At 33.2% G+C, this 21,219-nt stretch overlaps 3 protein-coding genes across 4 annotated transcripts; 2 read left to right on the forward strand and 1 right to left on the reverse strand.

Annotated features, from left to right (window-relative positions):
- The first annotated feature begins 653 nt into the window (after positions 1 to 653).
- LOC104879682 (uncharacterized) lies at positions 654 to 2,280 on the forward strand. Its single transcript, XM_010653378.3, has one exon. It carries the CDS (start codon positions 654 to 656, stop codon positions 2,004 to 2,006), a length of 1,353 nt encoding a protein of 450 aa, XP_010651680.1. The 3' UTR covers positions 2,007 to 2,280.
- Positions 2,281 to 3,469: 1,189 nt separating this feature from the next.
- On the forward strand, positions 3,470 to 13,168 carry LOC104879681 (uncharacterized). Its single transcript, XM_019220450.2, has 2 exons — positions 3,470 to 4,924; positions 11,615 to 13,168. Exons 1-2 carry the CDS (start codon positions 3,539 to 3,541, stop codon positions 12,899 to 12,901), a joined length of 2,673 nt encoding a protein of 890 aa, XP_019075995.1. The 5' UTR covers positions 3,470 to 3,538; the 3' UTR covers positions 12,902 to 13,168.
- A 1,175-nt stretch (positions 13,169 to 14,343) lies between these two features.
- Positions 14,344 to 19,671, reverse strand: LOC100246221 (transcription factor GAMYB). 2 transcript variants are annotated; one of them, XM_059737595.1, is made up of 4 exons: positions 19,531 to 19,671; positions 18,496 to 18,835; positions 14,958 to 15,984; positions 14,344 to 14,884 (listed from the first exon to the last, which is right to left on the reverse strand). In XM_059737595.1, the coding sequence occupies exons 2-4, from the start codon at positions 18,829 to 18,831 to the stop codon at positions 14,673 to 14,675; spliced, it is 1,575 nt and encodes a 524-aa protein (XP_059593578.1). In that variant the 5' UTR covers positions 18,832 to 18,835; positions 19,531 to 19,671; the 3' UTR covers positions 14,344 to 14,672. The 2 variants fall into 2 exon arrangements, with proteins under 2 accessions (XP_059593578.1, XP_010651548.1); XM_010653246.3 differs by having other exon boundaries at positions 19,170 to 19,669.
- Between the last annotated feature and the right edge of the window lie 1,548 nt (positions 19,672 to 21,219).

The raw sequence follows: 21,219 nt of genomic DNA on the forward strand, positions 1-21,219 counted from the left end.
TTAATAATTTAAATATTATTTAAATTAAAGTCAATTTAAGTCATTAAGTAATAAATATTAAGTTCTACCAAACACTTCCCTTATAAGGGAAAAAAAACAACCTATCTATTACTCTAAAACCGTATCTATTAATGAATTGAGGTGATTTTAATATTTCATTAATTAATGCATGGATTTAAGAAGAAGCCAGAAGAAAGTCATGAGAATTACATAACTGAAAAACATGATGTTAATGATATCTTGAAACTCGTCATATTTATCCTCAGGATTTCTCAAAAAATCTTAAAGAGATTTTCAAGTCTTTTATTTAAGAACAAACTGCACAACATAAATTTAATTATTCAGAATAATAGAGTGGGAAATAACTTAGTACCTTTAAATTAAGATGGAGATTAGATTAGGGGATAAAAATAATTATTGTTATTATTTAATACCCAAATAAATATACTAGTATATTTTATTAAGGAAAGGAGATCGGTAAGAATAGAAACTCTAGGGCCGTAGGTTTCTATTAGAATTATATAAGATAGGATTCAAGAAAGCAGAATAGAAACCATTCTCCTGATCAAATCTTTCTCCGGCTACACTTCTTTCAGTCCACTTCTCACAACCAGGTTCCAGGTTGTTTTTTTGTTTTTTTTGTCAAGGGTCTGATGGGGGAAGCTGTACCTTGTGACGGCGAAGAGAGGCAAGGTTTAGGCTCCGCTGGTTTACCGGAAAATTGGCTTTCTTCGAAGCCAATCAACACTCCGATGGGAGGTGGCGACGAAGTTGATGATGGGAAAAGTAATAGAGTAATAGTGGAGGCAAGACTGGAATGCAACATCAGCAGCAAAGGGTTGGGTTGTTCAGAAGGTTTCAAGGGTCGGATGAGAGCTCGCCTTGATGATCAGGGCAACAGAGTCAGTCGTTCCAACAAGAATAAGACTTGGAACCTCAAGAACGGATCAGAGGGTGGTGTTGCTGAGAATATTGGTGGAACTGATCAAGCCAAGTGCCCTGTTTGTTCCAAGAATTTCCATTCGAAGAAGGCCATGTACGGGCACATGAGGTGCCATCCTGAGAGAGAATGGAGGGGGATCGATCCTCCGCCCTCCGCCAAGACTGTTTCTTGCTCCTCTGTGTCGCAGGGAATTGATGGTTTGAGCCATGCGTCCATGACATCGACCGTGGTTTCATCTGATATTAGTCCTTCTCAGCCTCCTTTGCAGTGGACGAAAACTGGAAGGAGGGGCCAGAATCGCATCATCAACTTATATTCTTCTTCGGGTTCGTCCTGTAATATCAGCTCATCGCAGAACAAAGGAATTGAGGAAAAGCATCAAGTTTCTGAACGTGCAGGCCTGCAGAAGAGGCAACAACTTAAGATGTTACAAGTTGGGAACCTAAGGGATTATCCATCCAAGAAGCTGAAAATCCATGAAAGAGGGGCTTTGGGGTTCAGAGGCCAAGAAGATGCTGGAAACAAAAGTGGTGCTTCTTGGAAGGACTTTCTAAAAATAGGGTTCAATTTGGGACCAAAAGAAGTTGATACGGACAAGAAGAGTAGTGATGATAGAATTATACCTGGGGGACAACTTGATGATCAGATTGCAAAGAATACAAAGAAGAGGACTCCAAAGTTCGTAAGCTATATGGATGTTTCTGATAATAACCGGTTTCTGAAGACATTATTACCGAGGAAATATAAATGCGGCACTTTTCCGACTTACCAAGCCTTGACCATGGGGAATAAATATGCATCATCTTCACATACCGCAGCTTCTGAGGAAGAAGGCCAAGCCCTTGGCACTTCCAAGCATGCCAAGCAGGTGGTGCAAAAATCCCACAAGTGCCGGATCTGCAACAAGAGCTTCCCCACGGGTCAGGCTCTTGGGGGCCACCAGATAACTCACCGGCCGAAGCCAGCCCAATTAGCTACAACCAAGCAAGAAGCCAGCCAGAATGCAGGTCCAAGAGTTTTGGATTTTGATCTCAACGAGCTTCCCCCAATGGGAAAAGAATGAAGGTGGTGCAGTGTTCTCCCTACAATTCAGTAAGTTGCACTTATTGAGTAAAGGCTTATAGATTTTGTAATTTTCCTTATGGGATGATTTTATTGGTCCGAATAGAAGTAAAATAGTTTTGAACTCTCCCAGATGGAACTGCTGAAATTTATTTGTCTGCTGTTGGATTCAGCCCTAGAACTGATAGAATTGGATTGGAATGTAATGGCTTTTGTACACATGCATCGTCTCCTAAAACAATCAATAAGAATAAGAACAAGCATTGGGGGGTGGTTTTGTGGCTTCTGTGTACCTTACAAAAGTTACTTTCTTTTGTATACGTATAATATGAGATAGGATAAGAGAAAAATTATCATATCCTTTCATCCTATATTTAATCAGATTAAACATGTGATAGTGAATTAGATATATTATCCACTCACTTTCTTTTATTCATTTGATACAAAATATGTTAATCACGATAGACATATATCAAAAAATTATTTCTTATCAATTTTTTATTTTTAAATATACTCATTTTACAAAATAAATTTTTTTATTATAAATTAAATTTATGATTAAAAATGAAAAACTAAAAAAAAAATATTTAATTATTTATTTTTAAAAAATGATTTTACCACTACTTACTTTTTTTAATTAAAAATAAAACTCTAAAAAATTAACTCGAGAAAGTGAATTAACTTATTCTTAAATTCACGTTTTTACTTTATCTTTTTACCCCTATTATCTTAATTACTTTCACCATATTCATTGTTTCACCCCCACTTTCATTGTTACCTATCTCCTTTGTTTTGGTTATAATTTATATATATATATAATCAAACAACTTTAATATTTAAAGTAAAAAATAATAAATTTTAAGTTAATAATTTAAATATAATTTAATTTAAGTCATTAACTAATAAATATTAAATTTTACCAAACACCCCACTTGAAAAAATAAAAAATAAAAAGAAAAATGACCCATCTATAATGTTACTCTAAAACCGTTTCTATTAATGAATTGAGGTGATTTTAATATTTCATTAATTAATGCATGGATTTGAGAAGAAGCCAGAAGAAGTTCATGAGAATTACATAACTGAAAAACATGAGATTAATGATATCTTGAAATTCGCATATTTATCCTCAGGATTTCTCAAAAAATCTTGAAGATACTTTCAAGTCTTTTATTTAAGAACAAACTTCACAACATGATTTCCTTAGTAGATGCAACATAAATTTCATTATTCAGAATAATAGAGTTAGAAATAACTTAGAACCGCTAATTTAAGTTGGAGATTAGATTAGGGGATAAAATAATTATTGTTATTATTTAATACCCAAATAAATATACTAGTATATTTTATTAAGGAAAGGAGATCGGTAAGCATAGAAACTCTAGGGCCCTAGGGTTTCTATTAGAATTATATATATCAGCAAAATAGAAACCGTTCTCCTTATCTACTCTTCCTCTGCCTACACTTCTTTCAGTCCACTTCTCACAACCAGGTTCCAGGTTTTTCTTTTTTGTTTTTTTTGTCAAGGGTCTGATGGGGGAAGCTGTACCTTGTGACGGCGAAGAGAGGCAAGGTTTAGGCTCCGCTGGTTTACCTGAAAATTGGCTTTCTTTGAAGCCAATCAACATTCCGATGGGAGGTGGCGACGAAGTTGATGATGGGAAAAGCGGTAAAGTAATAGTGGAGGCAAGACTGGAATGCAACATCAGCAGCAAAGGGTTGGGTTGTTCAGAAGGTTTCAAGGGTCGGATGAGAGCTCGCCTTGATGATCAGGGCAACAGAGTCGGTCGTTCCAACAAGAATAAGACTCGGAACCTCAAGAACGGATCAGAGAGTGGTGTTGCTGAGAATATTGGTGGAACTGATCAAGCCAAGTGCCCTGTTTGTTCCAAGGGTTTCCATTCGAAGAAGGCCATGTACGGGCACATGCGGTGCCATCCTGAGAGAGAATGGAGGGGGATCAATCCTCCGCCCTTCGCCAAGACTGTTTCTTGCTCCTCTGTGTCTCAGGGAATTGATGGATTGAGCCATGCGTCCATGACATCGACCGTGGTTTCATCTGATATTAGTCCTTCTCAGCCTCCTTTACAGTTGACGAAAACTGGAATGAGGGGCCAGAATCGCATCATCAACTCGTATTCTTCTTCGGGTTCGTCCTGTAATATCAGCTCATCGCAGAAGAAAGAAAGTGAGGAAAAGCATCAAGTTTCTGAATGTGTAGGCCTGCAGAAGAGGCAACAAATGAAGATGTTACAAGTTGGGAAGCTAATTAGGGATTATCCATCCAAGAAGCTGAAAATCCATGAAAGAGGAGCTTTGGGGTTCAGAGGCCAAGAAGATGCTGGAAACAAAGGGGGTGCTTCTTGGAAGGATTTTCTAAAAACAGGGTTCAATTTGGGACCAAAAGAAGTTGATACGGACAAGAAGAGTAGTGATGATAGAATTATACCTGGGGGACAACTTGATGATCAGATTGCAAAGAATACAAAGAAGACCCCAAAGTTCGTAAGCTATATGGATGTTTCTGATAATAAGCGATTTCTGAAGACATTATTACCGAGGACATATAAACACGGCGCTCGCAATAAAGCCTTTCCGACTTACCAAGCCTTGACCATGGGGAATAAGCATGCATCATCTTCACATACCGCAGCTTCTGAGGAAGAAGGCCTAGCCGTTGGCACTTCCAAGCATGCCAAACAAGTGGTTCAAAAAGCCCACAAGTGCCGGACCTGCAACAAGAGCTTCCCCACGGGTCAGGCTCTTGGGGGCCACCAGACATCTCATCGGCAGAAGCCAGCCCAATTAGCCACACCCAGACAAGAAGCATTAATATTGTCTGATGAAGAAGCCAGCCAGAGTGCAGGCCCAAGAGTTTTGGATTTCGATCTCAATGAGCTTCCCCCGATGGAAGAAGAATGAAGGTGGTGCAGTGCAGTTGTAATTGTGCATCTTTTTTCCTACAATTCAATAAGTTACAGTTGCTGGGTAAAGGCCTATAGATATTGTATATATTCTTATATTTTCCATATGGGAACCATACAGTTCTAAGCTTTCTCAGGTGGAACAGCTGAAAGTTATTTCTTTCCTGTTGGATTCAGCCCTAAAATTGATAGAATTCGTTTGGAATATTGTTAGGGCTTTTGTACGCATGCATTATCTCCAGAAACAATCAATAAGAATAAGAACAAGAACTGGAGGCTGGTTTAGTTTCATGACACCAAAACTTACTTGAATATTGTTACTGATCAGCTCCATTGTTTGCTCCATACCATACATACATACATCATACCATAATTGGATGAATTGTTTTTACAAATAAGTTTTCTATTCTGATTTGTAAAATCACTGTAAATTTAATTTATACAATATTAATTACATTTAATTCAAATATTATTAAAAATGAAATTAGTTTTGTAATTATAAATAAATTTAAAAAATACATAGTTTTTAGTAAAAATGAATGGTAATGTTCTAATAAAAAAAATATATATTTTTTATATTAAAAAAATATAATATTTTAATATATTTTTAAAAAATATGGATATTAATATCTTTAAAAGCACAACTGATTTCCTTTTTATTAAAAACAAATTATAATAATAATTGTTAGTAAAATTTAACTTTTTTAATATGTAAACAAGTCAAATTTTTCATTACTTGTACATATTTAATAATTAATTACCAAGTATTTTAGAATGTCTTGATTTAATATGTAATTAATTGGACCAATTTTTTGAATTCTAAATTATTCTTAAAATTTAAAAGATTCATTAAAAATATTAAATTATTAATTATATTTCACTTAATTTAGAATTTATTGACCCAGTAAGAAAATTTAAAAAATTTAATTGTGCATATGACAAAAACAATAAGGTTAGGAATCATAATATATTAATTTTTCTATATTATATTTTGTATTGATTACATACATCTATGTTTTGAGTTACAACTTATTTTTAAAAAAAAAAATTGAAACCCATTAATAAATTCAATACAAAGTATTTGTTTAGTTTGAAATTCATTTATCTAAAGAAAAAATTTACAAAATATATAATTATATGCTCAAAAAAAATAATAGAGTCCTTATAAATCAATTTTTATTCATAAATTTGTAGTATTGATAGTTGTTTATTTTGTTTTTAAATTATTAGACTCGGTTTTATCAAAGATTCGATGGGAGGTGGCAAATGCTGATGATGGAAAAGTAGAAGAGGAATAGCGGAGGCAAGAGCGTTTTGCAACACCAGCAGCAAAGAGTTTCGAGGGGTCAGATGAGATCTCACCTTGATTATCAGGGCAACAGAAACATTGGTTCCAACAAGAAGCAGGTCTTGACAACAACATAAAGGAGGAATCAGGTAGCAAGCACACTACTGACAGAAGCAAAAACAGAAACAAGCTCGATCAAGAAATAGAAAGCGAGTCGCTTCTTGTGGCACCCAGGGAGTCTAAGTGCAGCACTTGCCATAAGGTCTTCCCAACTCTCCAAGCCTTAGGTGGACACAGGTCCAGCCATAGTTATAAGAACAACCTCCAAGCCATGGATTCAGCCCTAGAACTGATAGAATTGGATTGGAATGTAATGGCTTTTGTACACATGCATTGTCTCCTAAAACAATCAACAAGAATAAGAACAAGCACTGTGGGGTGGTTTTGTTGGCCTAGTATAAAATGAGATAGGATAAAAAGAGTTTTGGATTTTGATCTCAACGAGCTTCCCCCAATGGAAAAAGAATGAAGGTGGTGCAGTGTTCTCCCTACAATTCAGTAAGTTACACTTATTGAGTAAAGGCTTATAGATTTTGTAATTTTCCTTATGGGATGATTTTATTGGTCCGAATAGAAGTAAAATAGTTTTGAACTCTCCCAGATGGAACTGCTGAAATTTATTTGTCTGCTGTTGGATTCAGCCCTAGAACTGATAGAATTGGATTGGAATGTAATGGCTTTTGTACACATGTGCGCATTGTCTCCTAAAACAATCAATAAGAATAAGAACAACCACTGGGGGGTGGTTTTGTGGCCTAGTTTCTGTGTACCTTACAAAAGCTACTTCTGTACTTTTAGGATATGTTGAATATAATAGAAGATAGGATAACAGAATCCTATCCTATCCTCCTATATTTAATCAAACATGTGATAGTGAATTAGATATATTATCTACTCTCTTTCTTTTATTCCTTTGATACAAAATATGTCAATCTCGATATAATTATATCAAAAAATTATTTCTTATCAATTTTTTATTTTTTAATATACTCATTTTACAAAATAAATTTTTTTATTATAAATTAAATTTATGATTAAAAATGAAAAACTAAAAAAATATTTATAAAATAATATTAATATATATATATTATTTTTATATATTAAATAACATAATATAAAAAAATTATTTGTAAAATTTAAATATTCTAATCATGAATATTGTTAAACATAACAAAATTTTCATTTTTTTAAATAAAAAATATTTGATTATGATATAATTTTTATTTTAAACGCTGAAAATAATATATATTTCATATTATTTTTTATTTATTTAATAAATAAAATATAAATATAATATAATATAATATAATATATCTCATTGGATATGTTATCTTAAAATACCATCTTCATAGTATATACATATCTCATTGGAAATAATAATCATATCTTGCCAACCAAACATAGCTTAGGTAAAATCAATTAGTAATTATAATTGAATAAATTACATTTAGCAAGTTGTTTAAGTTAAAAGAATAAAAACAGCTTTTTAAAATTTCATAAAAATAAATAAATAAATAAAAGCTTTTAGTAAGTTGTTTTTAAAAATAAAAAAATTTGTTTAAATAAATTATTTTTGAAAATAATTGTGTTTTGATTTTGTAAAAATATTATAAATTTAATTCATATAATATTAATTAAAGTAAATTTAAGTCTTATTAAAAATGAAATTAATTTTGTAATTTTATATATTTTTAGTAAAAGTGAATAGTAATATTATAACAAAATCATAAATTATATTTTTTTAATAAAAAAAATACTATTTTAGCATATAACGCACAAAAAAAATATGGATATCAAGGTACCAAAAATAGACTGCTATATCGCATATTTTTAATTTGGTAATGGGACATAAATTATTTATTTATATGATTGATTTTTTATTTTTTTTATTTATCCAATTATTATTAGTTAGTGAAAATTGATTACTTATTTATAAAAATATTTATTTATTTATTGGAAATTTGATTTTATCACCATTTACTTTTTTTTTAAAATAATGAATAAAATTCTCAAAGGTTAGAGTCCAAAAGGAACTCAAATGACTTTTGAGGAAAAAAAAAACTCAAAATCATCTCTATTAATGAATTGAGGTGATTTTAATAATTTTATTAATTTTTTATTTAATTGATAGATGTAATGCATGGATTTGAGAAGAAGCAAAGAAAGTAGAATTACATGTATGAAATGCATGAAATTAATTACATCAAGAAATTCGTCATTTTTATTCTCAAGATTTCTCGAAAAAATCTTCTAAATATTTTCGAATATTTTATTTAAAGAAAAAGTTTTTTCAAACTATGTTTAGTAGTAATTTAGGAAGTGTTTTAACCTTTATAATATTTGGAAGATAAAAAACACTTCTTAAAATCTCTATTAATTGAATATTAAGCTCACAAGTGATGCAAAAAGCCCACAAGAAGCATTAATATTGTCTGCTAAAAAATAATTAAAAAAGAAAGGCCTCCATGAATTTGATTTTCAAAATAATTAAGAATTAGGGGTCATTTGGCCATATTTTCTTATGCTTAATTTTAAAGTTTGTTTTTAAATTAAAAAATATTTTTATAAGTTGTTTTTAAAAATAGGTTTTTAAAAATAAATAAAAAACTTATTTGAATGGATTGTTTTTAAAATAATTTTTCTATTTTGATTTTTTAAAAATATTGTAAATTCAATATTGATTAAATGTAATTAAAATCTTATTAAAAATATAAATAGTTTTTAATTACAAATAAATAGTTTTAATAAAATAAATAAATAATAAAATTATAAATTGAAGTTTCATGAAAATATACTATTTTAATGTGTTAAAAAAATATGAATAATAACATCTTTATAAAAGTATAATTAATTTTTTATTAAAAATAAATAATATCAAGAGAATAATAAAGTATCATAGATATTGCATTCTTATATTTTCATATGGGAAGATTTTCTTTCTAAATAGGGCTATAGTTTTAAGCTTTGTTACAGATGAGACAGCAGAAATTTTCTCTCTCATGTTGGATTCAACCCTAAAACTGCTAGAATTCGTTTGAAATGTTAGGTTTTCTTATGCAAATATCATCTCCTGAAACAATCAATAAGAAAATTAATATATAAATCTGTGATCTGTTGTAGCTCTCCAATGACAAATATGAGTTTAATTTACAATTTGTAATTTCCAATACTATTTTTTTTCTATAATTTTGTCAATGTTACAGTTTTCTTTAATTTTTTTCTAATTTTATGTCTAATTTGTGGGAAAAGGTGAAAAAATAAAAATAAAAAATCCCCTAGCTTCTTGGATGAGATTCATCCTCGATTATTTATTTACCCTATAGTAATATGTTTTAAAAGGGATGCGATAGTTTTATAAATATGGATATTATTATAAGATTAATTTCATTTACTTTCTTTGAGGTTTTAGCTAAATATATATAGCATCTATGGGTTTAAATTTGATCATACACTTCCTTTATTTTAAGTGAGAGGGGAGGAGGTGAGTAAAAATAAGAAATGAAAATGATAAAACGTATAAGGGTTAGAAGCATTTAATCGAAATATTAGGGGAAGTAAATGAAATAACCCTATCATTATAATCTTGTTAACCAAATAACCCTTAAAAAAAATATTAGTACTTATTAAACTTTAACTATATGTGCAACCTTGTTTGAACTACCATCAAAATGTGTTAGAATTAATTAGTTAATTAAAAGGGATGAAATAATTATCATATATATGAATTTAACGTCTTTCATGTTATTGCTTGAAGAGTAACTTATTTTTTATAGAAATGTCTTTAACTATTTCAAATATTTATATTAAGGTTTTAAAAGAAAGAGTTATTTTTATAAGAAAATAATAATAAGGTTGGCAATGGGGTGGGTTTGGGATGAGTCGGCCCCATCCTAGCCCCGTCTTATTTATTCAAAATATTTCTCATCCATATTCCATTAAAAAAATTAAACTGAGCAAGGTGAGTATGAAAATTTAAAAATAATAGTAATTTTTTTAATTACATTAATATATATATTTTTATAAATAATTAAAATATTATAATTTGTTATAACTTATTTGAAAAGTATTTTATTATTATTATATATTAAAAATAAGTAAATAAAAATTAAATTAATTTAATTTTTGAAGTTAAATTTTATATATAATTGGGTGGAGCAGGAGAAGACAATACTCAAACCTATCTTGGGTTTTTAAAAAAATCTCAAACTCATTTCAAATCTATTTATTTAAATTTCAAACCCGTTCCATTATGGGCAGGTACCCAAAAAAACTCCACCACATTACCATTCCTAAAAAATGACGATATTTTTGTCAAAATAAAAAGTATTGAAGATTAGATTTTCAAAATTGGATTTTCAATAGCCCTTTTAATCAAATAAGTCAATATATTATCAAGTCAAATTATATGTTTATGTAGCAAGGGTGATTAATAAAAGTATTTATGTTATATATATATAGTTCAAATGGGAACCAAAAAATTAATTTCTAAAGTTGGATTTGCTTTTATACATGTAGACGTGTCTCATAATTTAAATTTAATTATTGATGAAAGTAAATTAAGAAGGGGATAAGGATTATATGATAACAATAAGGTAATAAGATTATGTGATGGACTTTTAACTCCAAGATTGATGTTTATATAGAAAAGACAAGTTAAGGCTTACCATGGACAAAAATAAAATTAATATAAATCATATTTTAGACCTTTTCATCAATATCCTATCTCTACTCAAAATTAAACCTCTTGATTCCAATCATTTCACCTACTCTCTTTTTCTTTTATGTACTATATAAAAAAAAATTAAGAATTAATGGTTAAATAGAAAAAAAAAATTAATGCTACAATTAAAGAAAAGAATTTTCAATGTGCTTAATAATTTAATTACAACTAATTTTTATAAATATTTTGAAACTAGGGTTTAATTTGGAGTTCATCATCACCCACAAAAGCATTGTTAAATTTCAACCCAACCTTAATTAATTATATTTTAAAATATAAAAATAATTATTGTTATTTAATGGCCAATCAAATATAGTATATTTTATTATTTATGCAGAGGATTGGGAGGATGAATCAAAGTATGACCTTGAAATTTATAAGGAAAGGAGATTTGTATCTATAGAAACTCTAAAGGGTTTGTTTTCTATTAGACTTCTAATGGGATGGCACTGTTCTCTAACGGGTTTCTATATCCATCTCCACATCTTTCCTTATTTGTCAATATTTTCTATTTCTTAATTTTTTTTCTCTTATATCTCAGCATACTTAACAGTTCTCACTGCCTAAAGCACGGAGAGAAGTTTAGCAGTGGGATGGTGGTTTTCCTCTTGTGATAGGGTTTCATGGCTGATGATGTATCTTGCGAAGGCCAAGAGGGGCAGAACTTGGCCCCCGGTGGTTCACCAGAAGAAGGGCATTCTTTGAATCTTATCAAGATTCAAACGGGAGGTGGTGAAGAAGATTATGATACGGGGAAAAGGAGGGCAGTGATAATGAAGACAGAAGTGGTATGCAGCTCCAACAGCGAAGGGTTGCGTTGTTCAAAAGCTTTTAAGATTCAGACAAGAGCTCTCCTTGATGAGCAGGATTCCGACAAGAATAAGACTTCGAACCTCAAGAATGATGGATCGGAGGGTGGTGTTTCTGAGAAGAATACTGGAAGCGAAGCCTTGTGCCCTGTTTGTTCCAAGAGTTTCCGTTCGAAGAAGGCCGTGTACGGGCACATGAGGTGCCATCCTGATAGAGAATGGAGGGGGATCAATCCTCCGCCCTCGGCCAAGTCTGATTCTTGCTCCACTGTGTCGAAGAAAAATGATGATTTGAGCCCTTCAGCCATGAAATCAACTGTGGTTTCGTCAGATACTAGTCCTTCTCAGCCTCTTCTGCCCTGGACGAAAACTGGAAGGAGGGGCAAGAATCACCCCTTGAGCTCATCTTCTACTTCGGTTTTGTCCGGTGATCTCAGTTTATCGCATAAACATGGAGTTAAGAACAAGAAACAAGTTTCTGAATGTTTAGGAGAGAAGAAGAGGAAACAAGTTGTGGTGTTACAACTTGGAAGCTTGAGAAATTATCCATCAAAAGAGGTGAGCATTGATGGAAGAGGGACTCTGATGCTGAAAGAGAAGGCTTTGATAGATACTGAGTTAGGGCCCAGAGATGCAGGCCATGACAACAACATAGAGGAGGAATCAGGTAGCAAGAACACTACTGATAGAAGCAAAAACGGAAACAAGCTCGATCAAAAAATAGTAAGCGAGTCGCCTCTTGTGGCACCCAGGGAGCATAAGTGCAGCACTTGCCATAAGGTCTTCCCAACTTTCCAGGCCTTAGGTGGACACAGGTCTAGCCATAGTTATAAGAACAACCTCCAAGCCATGGATGCCGGAGAAGAAGAGTCTAAAGAAGGTAGCTCCAAGGTGGTGGTAGATGGGTTCAAGTGCAACATTTGCAGCAAAAACTTCCGGTCGGGTCAGGCTCTTGGAGGCCACAAGAGGGCTCACTTTCAGGGATCAACCCAAGCCACACCCACCCAAGACTCGGCCTCTGGAAAAGCCAGCGAAAGTATGGGAAATAAAGTGCTAGGTTTTGATCTCAATGAGCTTCCTCGAATGGATGAATGAGGATTATGGAAAATTTGAGTCAATCAACTTACTTCAATCAATATGTTTAAGCCCTTAAGTAGTGGACTGCTGCAGCTGGTTATTCATCTACCTCGTCTTATAATTCAGCCTAACACTTTTTTCTATACACTGATCATGAATTAGTTATATCATATGTACTTGACGATGGAGACTCTTTTTGAGATTTTTTTTTTTTTTTTAGCCCTGTACACAATGGGATAATTTCTTGGTGTTCCATTAGCCTTGATGTGAAACACCCCCATATGTTATTTTCAATCTAGTTTTGGTTATTGGTTTAATCTGATTTGGATTAAGTATTAAGCTTTAATTCCTATGTTTATTTCTGAGTATATTAATGTCTATGAAGCTTTAATTGGAGAGGTACTTACAGTTGAGGTTTTTGCATTGGTAGTGAAGAATATATACAGAAGCCAATCTAAAAGTTTAAAAGTAGGTTTGTGTTCCTCTTACAAATGTTTTCTTCCCATCATATATGGCCCATGTTACCATTCCTCACACTAACAATATTGATCAAAATTTTCCCCTTGGAGCAGTAAGGAAAGTCATATACAAGACAGAACACAAGAAATATTACCATTGTTTGGATTTGGAAAGGTAAAAGAAAGAAAAAGGAAAGCAATTTCAATTTCTGTTTTTGAATTACATTAAACAACAAAATAGAATTCAAGTTTTGGGTAAGAGAATCAATGCTAACTCTGAAAGGAGGTCACTAAGCACCATATCCCATAAATAAAAATTCTAGCAATATCTCTTAAACAATAGTTATTAAATCAGCAGGAGATTTGTTTCAGTCTTTATATGTAAATAATAATAGTTATTCCTTTATTATCCTGAAGATAAATTACACTCACCATCTAGGAGTGTACAGTGCCACTACAAATCCATGGTACCAGTACAAACAAATGGGTATAAATATATGAAATCAGGGAATGAATATACAGGACCAAAATACAAACAAATGGGATGTAAGTCTGAATACAAATCAATAGGATCAAATTATATACATGGCAATTGTACACATGGCATGTTGTGATTGGTTGTGTTTTTCGATATGTACCAATGTGGTACTATAGGAGGACCCTCAGGAAATATTCTATTCCTATAAACCCCGGTGAAGGAAATCTTTTTAAAATGAAGCAGTAAAAGCTTAGTGAATCCACACCTGCAAATGATGGAACAACAGCAATGGCAGAAGGGAGGTAATATCATATGACAATCTCAAAGAGACTATATATGAGTAGTGATGTTCCTAAAAAGAAGCTGCAGGTTTGCCAGATGCTCATAGAGCTGGGAAACCCAAAAATGAAATACAATTCATCATCATCTTTACAATAAATATCTCAAGGGCAGATCAGGAGTAAGTACCCTTGCTCTGCTGTATAAATATTTTAGTTAACCAATCTTTTCAAATCACTGAGAAATGGAAACAGAAGATGGGTGATTATAACCATAACAAGTTCACAAAATAGTTTGACAACATCGAATTCTAATATTCAAAAGCAAAACCCCAACTTCCAAAGACAACCACACAACACAATGTAAACATGTTTTTCATGGTTCTAATACAAGGAAAGTTTTCCCCCTGAAATACAGCCTAAGACCCAAGAGAAAATCTGGTAAACCTGAATAGGAGGAAAAGAAAATAAAAGCCACTACCATTTTCAGCAAGTTGGCTGTGCCTGCATGTTTCCTCTGCTGCATTAAGACCCAAGGCTGCATCCAGGTTTGATGTAACAAGTTAAACACCCATTTACTTCTTGTTGCTGTTGATATCTTCACCAAGAAGGGCATTTAGAGCATCTCTCCAGGTAGCTTGTTCCCTGCCACGCTCAGTATCCGGTCCAAACCAATCCGCATCAAGCAAACGATCAGGCCTGGATAAGTCCATCTGGTTTGGGGTTTCTTTCTTTCCATCATAGTGAGTAGCAATCTGATTAACTGGTTCTGGATGAACTTTGCACCCTGAAGAAGAATTCTCAAGTCCATTAATATACTGTAAGCTTCATTCTACAAAGTTAACACAAAATACTCTCACCTAGCAAGGTCTCAATCGACTGGGGCTCATCTGGCGAGCTTCCGCTGATAGGAGTATGCACATTAAATACAGATGCAGCAGAATTACCTAAAGGAGATGTTGGGTCAACATATACATTCCATTCTGCTTCATAGGGATTAAGAGGCAAATTGCCCACTACATCATTGCACTCAATAGCAGTATTTGAAGCCTGGTGGCATGAATCATACTTCCTTTTCAGATTCCGCGATTCATAAACTACTGCTTCCAATAGGCCACTTTTGGATGGTGAAAGACAATCTACCTGAATTTGCTCAGTTTGAGGGGACTGAATCAGAGTATCAACAGACTCAATTGAAGGCATTGGGAAAAGTGAGCCCCAGTTGCCAACTTGAGCCTCTGAATATTGGAGAGAAGGGAGCTCCACCTTCATAGCCCCAGAGATGGGCTCGGAAGAGAAATTGCCATTTGAAAGGGCATGGCTGCCAGGAAGTCCACCTAAGGATGTCAGGTTAGTGCTTAGATCAGGATCATATGAAGAAGACCACTCAAATGGCTGAGGATTCTTCTCACATGTATCATCATACAGATAATAAGGATTGTTGTCACATGTATCATCATACAGATCTAATGCTGGGAAAGCATTGCTGAAATCATCATTCAATCCAGAGAAAAAGGTCTCTGATTCTCGAAAGCGTTTGGGGGGATGCATTGCTGGAAACATAAAGTTCTGACCATCAGATGAACCAAGATTTTGCGTTAGCGACCCACTCGGAAGAATATCAAAATATGTCGGTGGATAAGGATAGATCCCTGGATTTTGCAAATTTTTGAATTGCACAGCAGGAATCTCAAAACTGTTTCCCTGCAACAGATCAGATGGGCTTGCCTCACCAGTGGTTAATGAACCCATGCTTTGGCTTTGCTGACTCCCATTCAGCGCTTTCATACTAACATCCGGAGGGTAAATCGGTAAGCCAGCACGCTGCAGTCTCTTGATCCGGGTATTCCAGTAATTTTTTATTTCATTATCTGTACGCCCAGGCAACTGAACCAGGGCAGAAGAGAGAGGAGGAATGCATTAGCAAAGCAATAAAGAACACTGAAGAAAGCAAGAAAGGAAAGTTTCCTGTTAATTTCAGAGGGAAAAGAAATCAGAAAATTAAATGTATCCGTGTCACTTGTTGAAATAATGTGATGTAATAAAGGAAAGCTGTCTTGTTGAAGAGTTGCCATATGTGATGAATAAGGAGGATATGCGCATTTGACACTAGCATCCAAAGTAAATAAAAAATGGAAGTCACCATCATTGTTAAAAAAAATGTAGTGTGGTTATTATAGGAACAAACTATCAAGCATTCGAGCTTCAAAACAAGAACAATGGGGGTTTTCTTCATTATATGCAATACCCAGAATTGACTTTCCACAAACACCAAACTGAGCCTCAGTTCTCTAATTCTAGGCAATAAAAGAACATTCAGGATCCATTTGTTTCAAAGGAAAAATGAAGCCTACAAAGAGGATGATTTCGAAGCTATTGATGCCACCGGATGGGCCTACCATTATGATTAACAATGTAGTTTGTTACTGAAGTAACAGTGTTTATTGGAAATGATAATTTCCTAAGAAAGTTTATACCACCTTTTTAGGATTATAAAATAATCTATCAATGCCCCCCTAATGCTGCAGAAATAAAAGCATGGTGATTTTCTTAAAAAAATCTCTCTCAAACTGATTTCCCTGACACCGAACAGAGAACTATTTTGGTCTCTGACATCCTATAATAAATACCACAACTATTCAATTCACATGAATGTGTGTCTGATGCAAGGAATTGGAAGTGAAATCCTTGAGTCCAACTCTTGTGTTTTGGGTGCAACCTTGGATTTTAAAGTGGGACTTCATTCCAAATCTAAGAATTTGAATCAATCAATCTTCTATAAAGGAAATGAACAACTTTCAAGGGGAAAAGTATTGATCACAAATCTCACTAACTATGAGACCAAGAAAAGGGGAAAAATCATACAAAAAACACACATATCACTACCACCATCCCCCATTCCCCATTTCTCTATCCCCATTATCATTATCACTACTGTTTCCATCACCAACACCACCTCCTTTGCCATTGTTGCCACCTCCTATTACCATTGCCACTGCCACCACCTGGCACTACCACTGTGACCACCGCTACTGCATTTTCTTTTCTTTCTCTTTCTTTTTCCCTTTTTCTTCCTCACAACCAAAAAGATCATGTGAGATGATTACCACCAAGACTATCAGCTTCACAGTAGAAAAAGGCACTCAATGGACGTGCTGATCTACAAGTCAACTCCATAAATTAGCCACTAAACAGCTCAGCATCCTAACAAGAAGTGATCTAAGGTACATCCTCTTAAAAATCGATAATTCCCCTCCTCCACACCTGCTTTTATTACTCTCCAAAATCAATAATCCTGTCAGTAAAGAATTGACCTCCCTAATTTTCTCAATACCAGAAGATCACTCAAAACAGGAAGCACTCTCCTCAGCAATCAAGACCCAAGCCAGACCTCAAAACCTAAGACTAAAGGAACTCCCCACTAATATAAATGAACAAAGAATTTATTTATTAATTCACAGGGTTACAATCCAATCTGCATGGATTTTTCTTGTAGATTCTTTCAATCCAACCTCGTGGTTTTGGGTTTCCATTCCCATTGGAAACAAGCAAGCAAAGAAAGAAAAAAAAGGAAATGGAAAAGGCCAGTGGTCACCAATGATATAACTGGTGATTTTGACAAATATCATCTTCGTTCCCACCTACACAATACTAATACTATTAATGTGAAAGGGTAACAAACTAAAATTAAACAACCTCCAATGATTCCATTCTCCTCATGGTGTAGCAAGATATATGCCAATTAGATTCTATTTGGGCCTCGAAGAAACCACAATATATCATACCTTAGACAGGCAGCTCTAAGTGGCAAAAGAAATGAAAGATAAGGCACAAACTTCGCCCAGAATCAAGTCTGAATGCTCTAAAGTTCACCTTCTAACATCAGGATAGACTTACTGTTCTTTTTCTTACTCCCACCACTCACTGTATGATGCAATCTAAAGTTGCAGTCCCCTTCCATGACTCCATTTCAGCCTAGGTTATTTTTCTAGGCTGTAAACTCACATTTTTGTTTGGTGTCGATATCCTCAAATTCTGCCAACCAAATACCAAAAAGGGTCTCAAAATTCTCATCATAAGGCTCTGGACTTCATTGAAAGCCAGATTGACAATCACCTAAAACACCAGAATTTTCCTCTCATATTGCCAAAGAGCCTACCTCCAAATAAGATTAGTTCTTGCATAAACTACAATCTTCTTGTTTCACCTTTTTTGTTTTGATTCACTAGACTAACACCACATAGAGCCTAAGGCAGAAAAGGGAACCAAACAATGTAATTCAGGTTTGAAAATCACATAATTCTCATGTATTTCCAAATTAATTAGTGCTAATACGAAGTGAAATGTGATTGATTTATGAATATGCATCTAACCAAAACATAAAACATGTGAACACACCTCAGCAGCCATCCGTGCCCATTTGTTTCCCATTCTGGCATGGAGTTCGATTATGCGGTGCTCCTCCTCGGGAGTGAAAGCACCCTTCTTCAAATCCGGCCTCAGATGATTTGCCCAGCGGAGGCGGCAGCTTTTCCCACATCTGGAGAGTCCAGAGTGCTTCATCACTGCATTCCAATTCCCCTCTCCATGCTTGGTGACATAATCTATCAAAACTGCATCCTCTGCTGAGGTCCATGGTCCTTTCTTCAGAGGACCCCCTCCCCCTCCGCCTGATTTTCCTCCACTTCCAACTTCTTCCTCACCCAATGGAGAACCTTCTTGATCACCGGCCATTTTCCTGAATTTTCCATCATAAACATACAACAATCACTTCTACTGATAACAGTTACATGATGACTACAAAGTCAAGCCACTTGTTTCAGGTTGCAACAAACTATCGATATTGCTTCCAAAGAAGCTATTTAGGTTGCTTCCATATCGGTATTCTTCAAATATCAAATTCCAGTATTCATCCAAAAATAAATAGAGAGAAATCGACACAGTATTGATCAGTAGAGATTAATGTTTCAAACAAGTCAAATAATTTTATAATCTTATTTCGAAACACTCATTTCAGATTTCCCCATTTCCCCATTCAGTAGCTACCTACAATGACAACCAGATGAACATACCTGAGATTATCAACCACTTCTCAGAACCATTAGCACAGCCAGTTGATATCATCCCAAAGACATCCAAATATCCACAAACAATCAAGACAATCCGACAAAACCCTCCAAAGAAATTTTTCAATAAAAAAAAAACCCAATCATAAACCTGAAAAAGAATCCCATAAACCCTATACCTTGAACCCTCAACCACCGTTTCTCACAATCCCAAGCCCCCTAACCATAATCTGTGACAGAGGAAGTACACAGTCCAATCATTTAGAAATAGCCCAAAAAATATATTGAAAATTACTTTTGGGTCCGAAAATTAAAAAATAAAATTAAAAAAAATGGTAAAAGAAGAGGGAAAATAGAAGAGATATACAAGGAGAGAAGCCCATGTAGATTTCATCCCTCCTTCAACCCCATACCATTCTCTCTCCTCTCTCCTCTCTCCTCGAATATGTGGGAATTGGAGAGAGAGAGTGGCTGACTGAATCAACTGTGGGATTGACTCAGACTCTGTTTTCTTGGGCCCCACTAACTATCACTTCGAAATGGGAATCAATCAGATCATCTCAAAATCAACACTGCTTTCGTTTAAACATACTCTGACTAATAGCTAATTCATCCACGCGCCTTGGCGCGTGCATATACGCCCCAATGGGGTTGCGAGTTACGACATCGCTCTATAGATATTTTTTCAAAGTAACGAAAATTTCTCAAAAGCTGTTTTTTTTTTTTTTTTTTTTTTGAAATTTTAAACATGAGATAATTAAAAAATCCACTAGAACATTATTATCTGACACAATTAATTTTATTACGTAATTAATTAATTTAATAGAGATAAGATAATTTTTAATCCACTAGAACTTTATTATCTGAAATAATTAATTTTACAAATTAATTAATAAATTTAATACAAATGACAGTTTTAATTATTTTTTAAATATTATTTTATTTTAATGATAATGTGTTGATTTAATTCTAAATTTACAAATCGCCAAAAAAAATAATTATTAAAATTTTTTGCTAGCCTCAATTTGAAATTAATAGATAATATAAATCTTTTTTTTCTTTCTATTTTAGTTATCTCTAGAATTCTCTTCTAAATTTAGCTTTCTTTTACTTCAAATATCTATATTTCTAATAAAAAATAAAAATAAAAATAAAGAATTAAATTTTACTTAAATAAAAAGAAAGCAAATTAATATATATAATTAAGCAATGTCTTCAATTGGATACTTAAAATAATTGAAGAACATAGAGAACTCGAATAAATGAGGCATAAGAAAATCACGATCACAAAAATTATAAATTTAAAATTTGATCTAGGTCAATAAAGAACGTGGACATGCACAACTTACATCATAAATGACAATGAATGATATCGGGTCTTATTCATGTCACGTCATGTTGATGCAAAAGTATTTTAAAAGCTTTAGTTAACTTAAATAACAACTTATTCAATATTTGAATCTAACCTCTTAAAAAATAATAGGAGTTATATCTATTTAATACATAATAGTAAGTCACTTATTGAACTTATAATAGGAGTTGAAAATAAATTATTTATAAATGAATATGATAGAGATGATAAATGAGTCAGAAAAAAGATTATTATAATAGGGTGCCATTAAATTCATGAACTTTGTACCATTGTTTAGTTGTATTCCTTAGTGCCAATTCCCTTTTTCTCTATTTTTATTTTTGGACTTGTTGATTCCCTATTTTCAAATTATAGCATATATAGTATTCAAAGAGAAAGCATGAATGACACTATCTCATGATTTCATTAAACTACATCACAACTAGAATGAATAAAATTATGATCTTGTGTATTTTTGAGGCAATCGAAAATAAAATATGAACCTTTCTATTATTTTAAAGACTAAAATTATTCAACCATTTATGAGACAAATAAGAACTTCGAGCAAAAAATATGCCCTTCTCCTTTTTCAAAATCTAGTAAAGAATAACTTTTATGTCAAAATCTTTTTACAAATAAGTATAGAGTTCATGTGTAAAAGAGAGATAAAGAGAGAAATAGAGAGATATTCTTTCTAAAAATCTC

The sequence above is a fragment of the Vitis vinifera genome, chromosome 6 (genome assembly GCF_030704535.1).
Source record: "Vitis vinifera cultivar Pinot Noir 40024 chromosome 6, ASM3070453v1".
NCBI classification, from domain to species: domain Eukaryota; kingdom Viridiplantae; phylum Streptophyta; class Magnoliopsida; order Vitales; family Vitaceae; genus Vitis; species Vitis vinifera.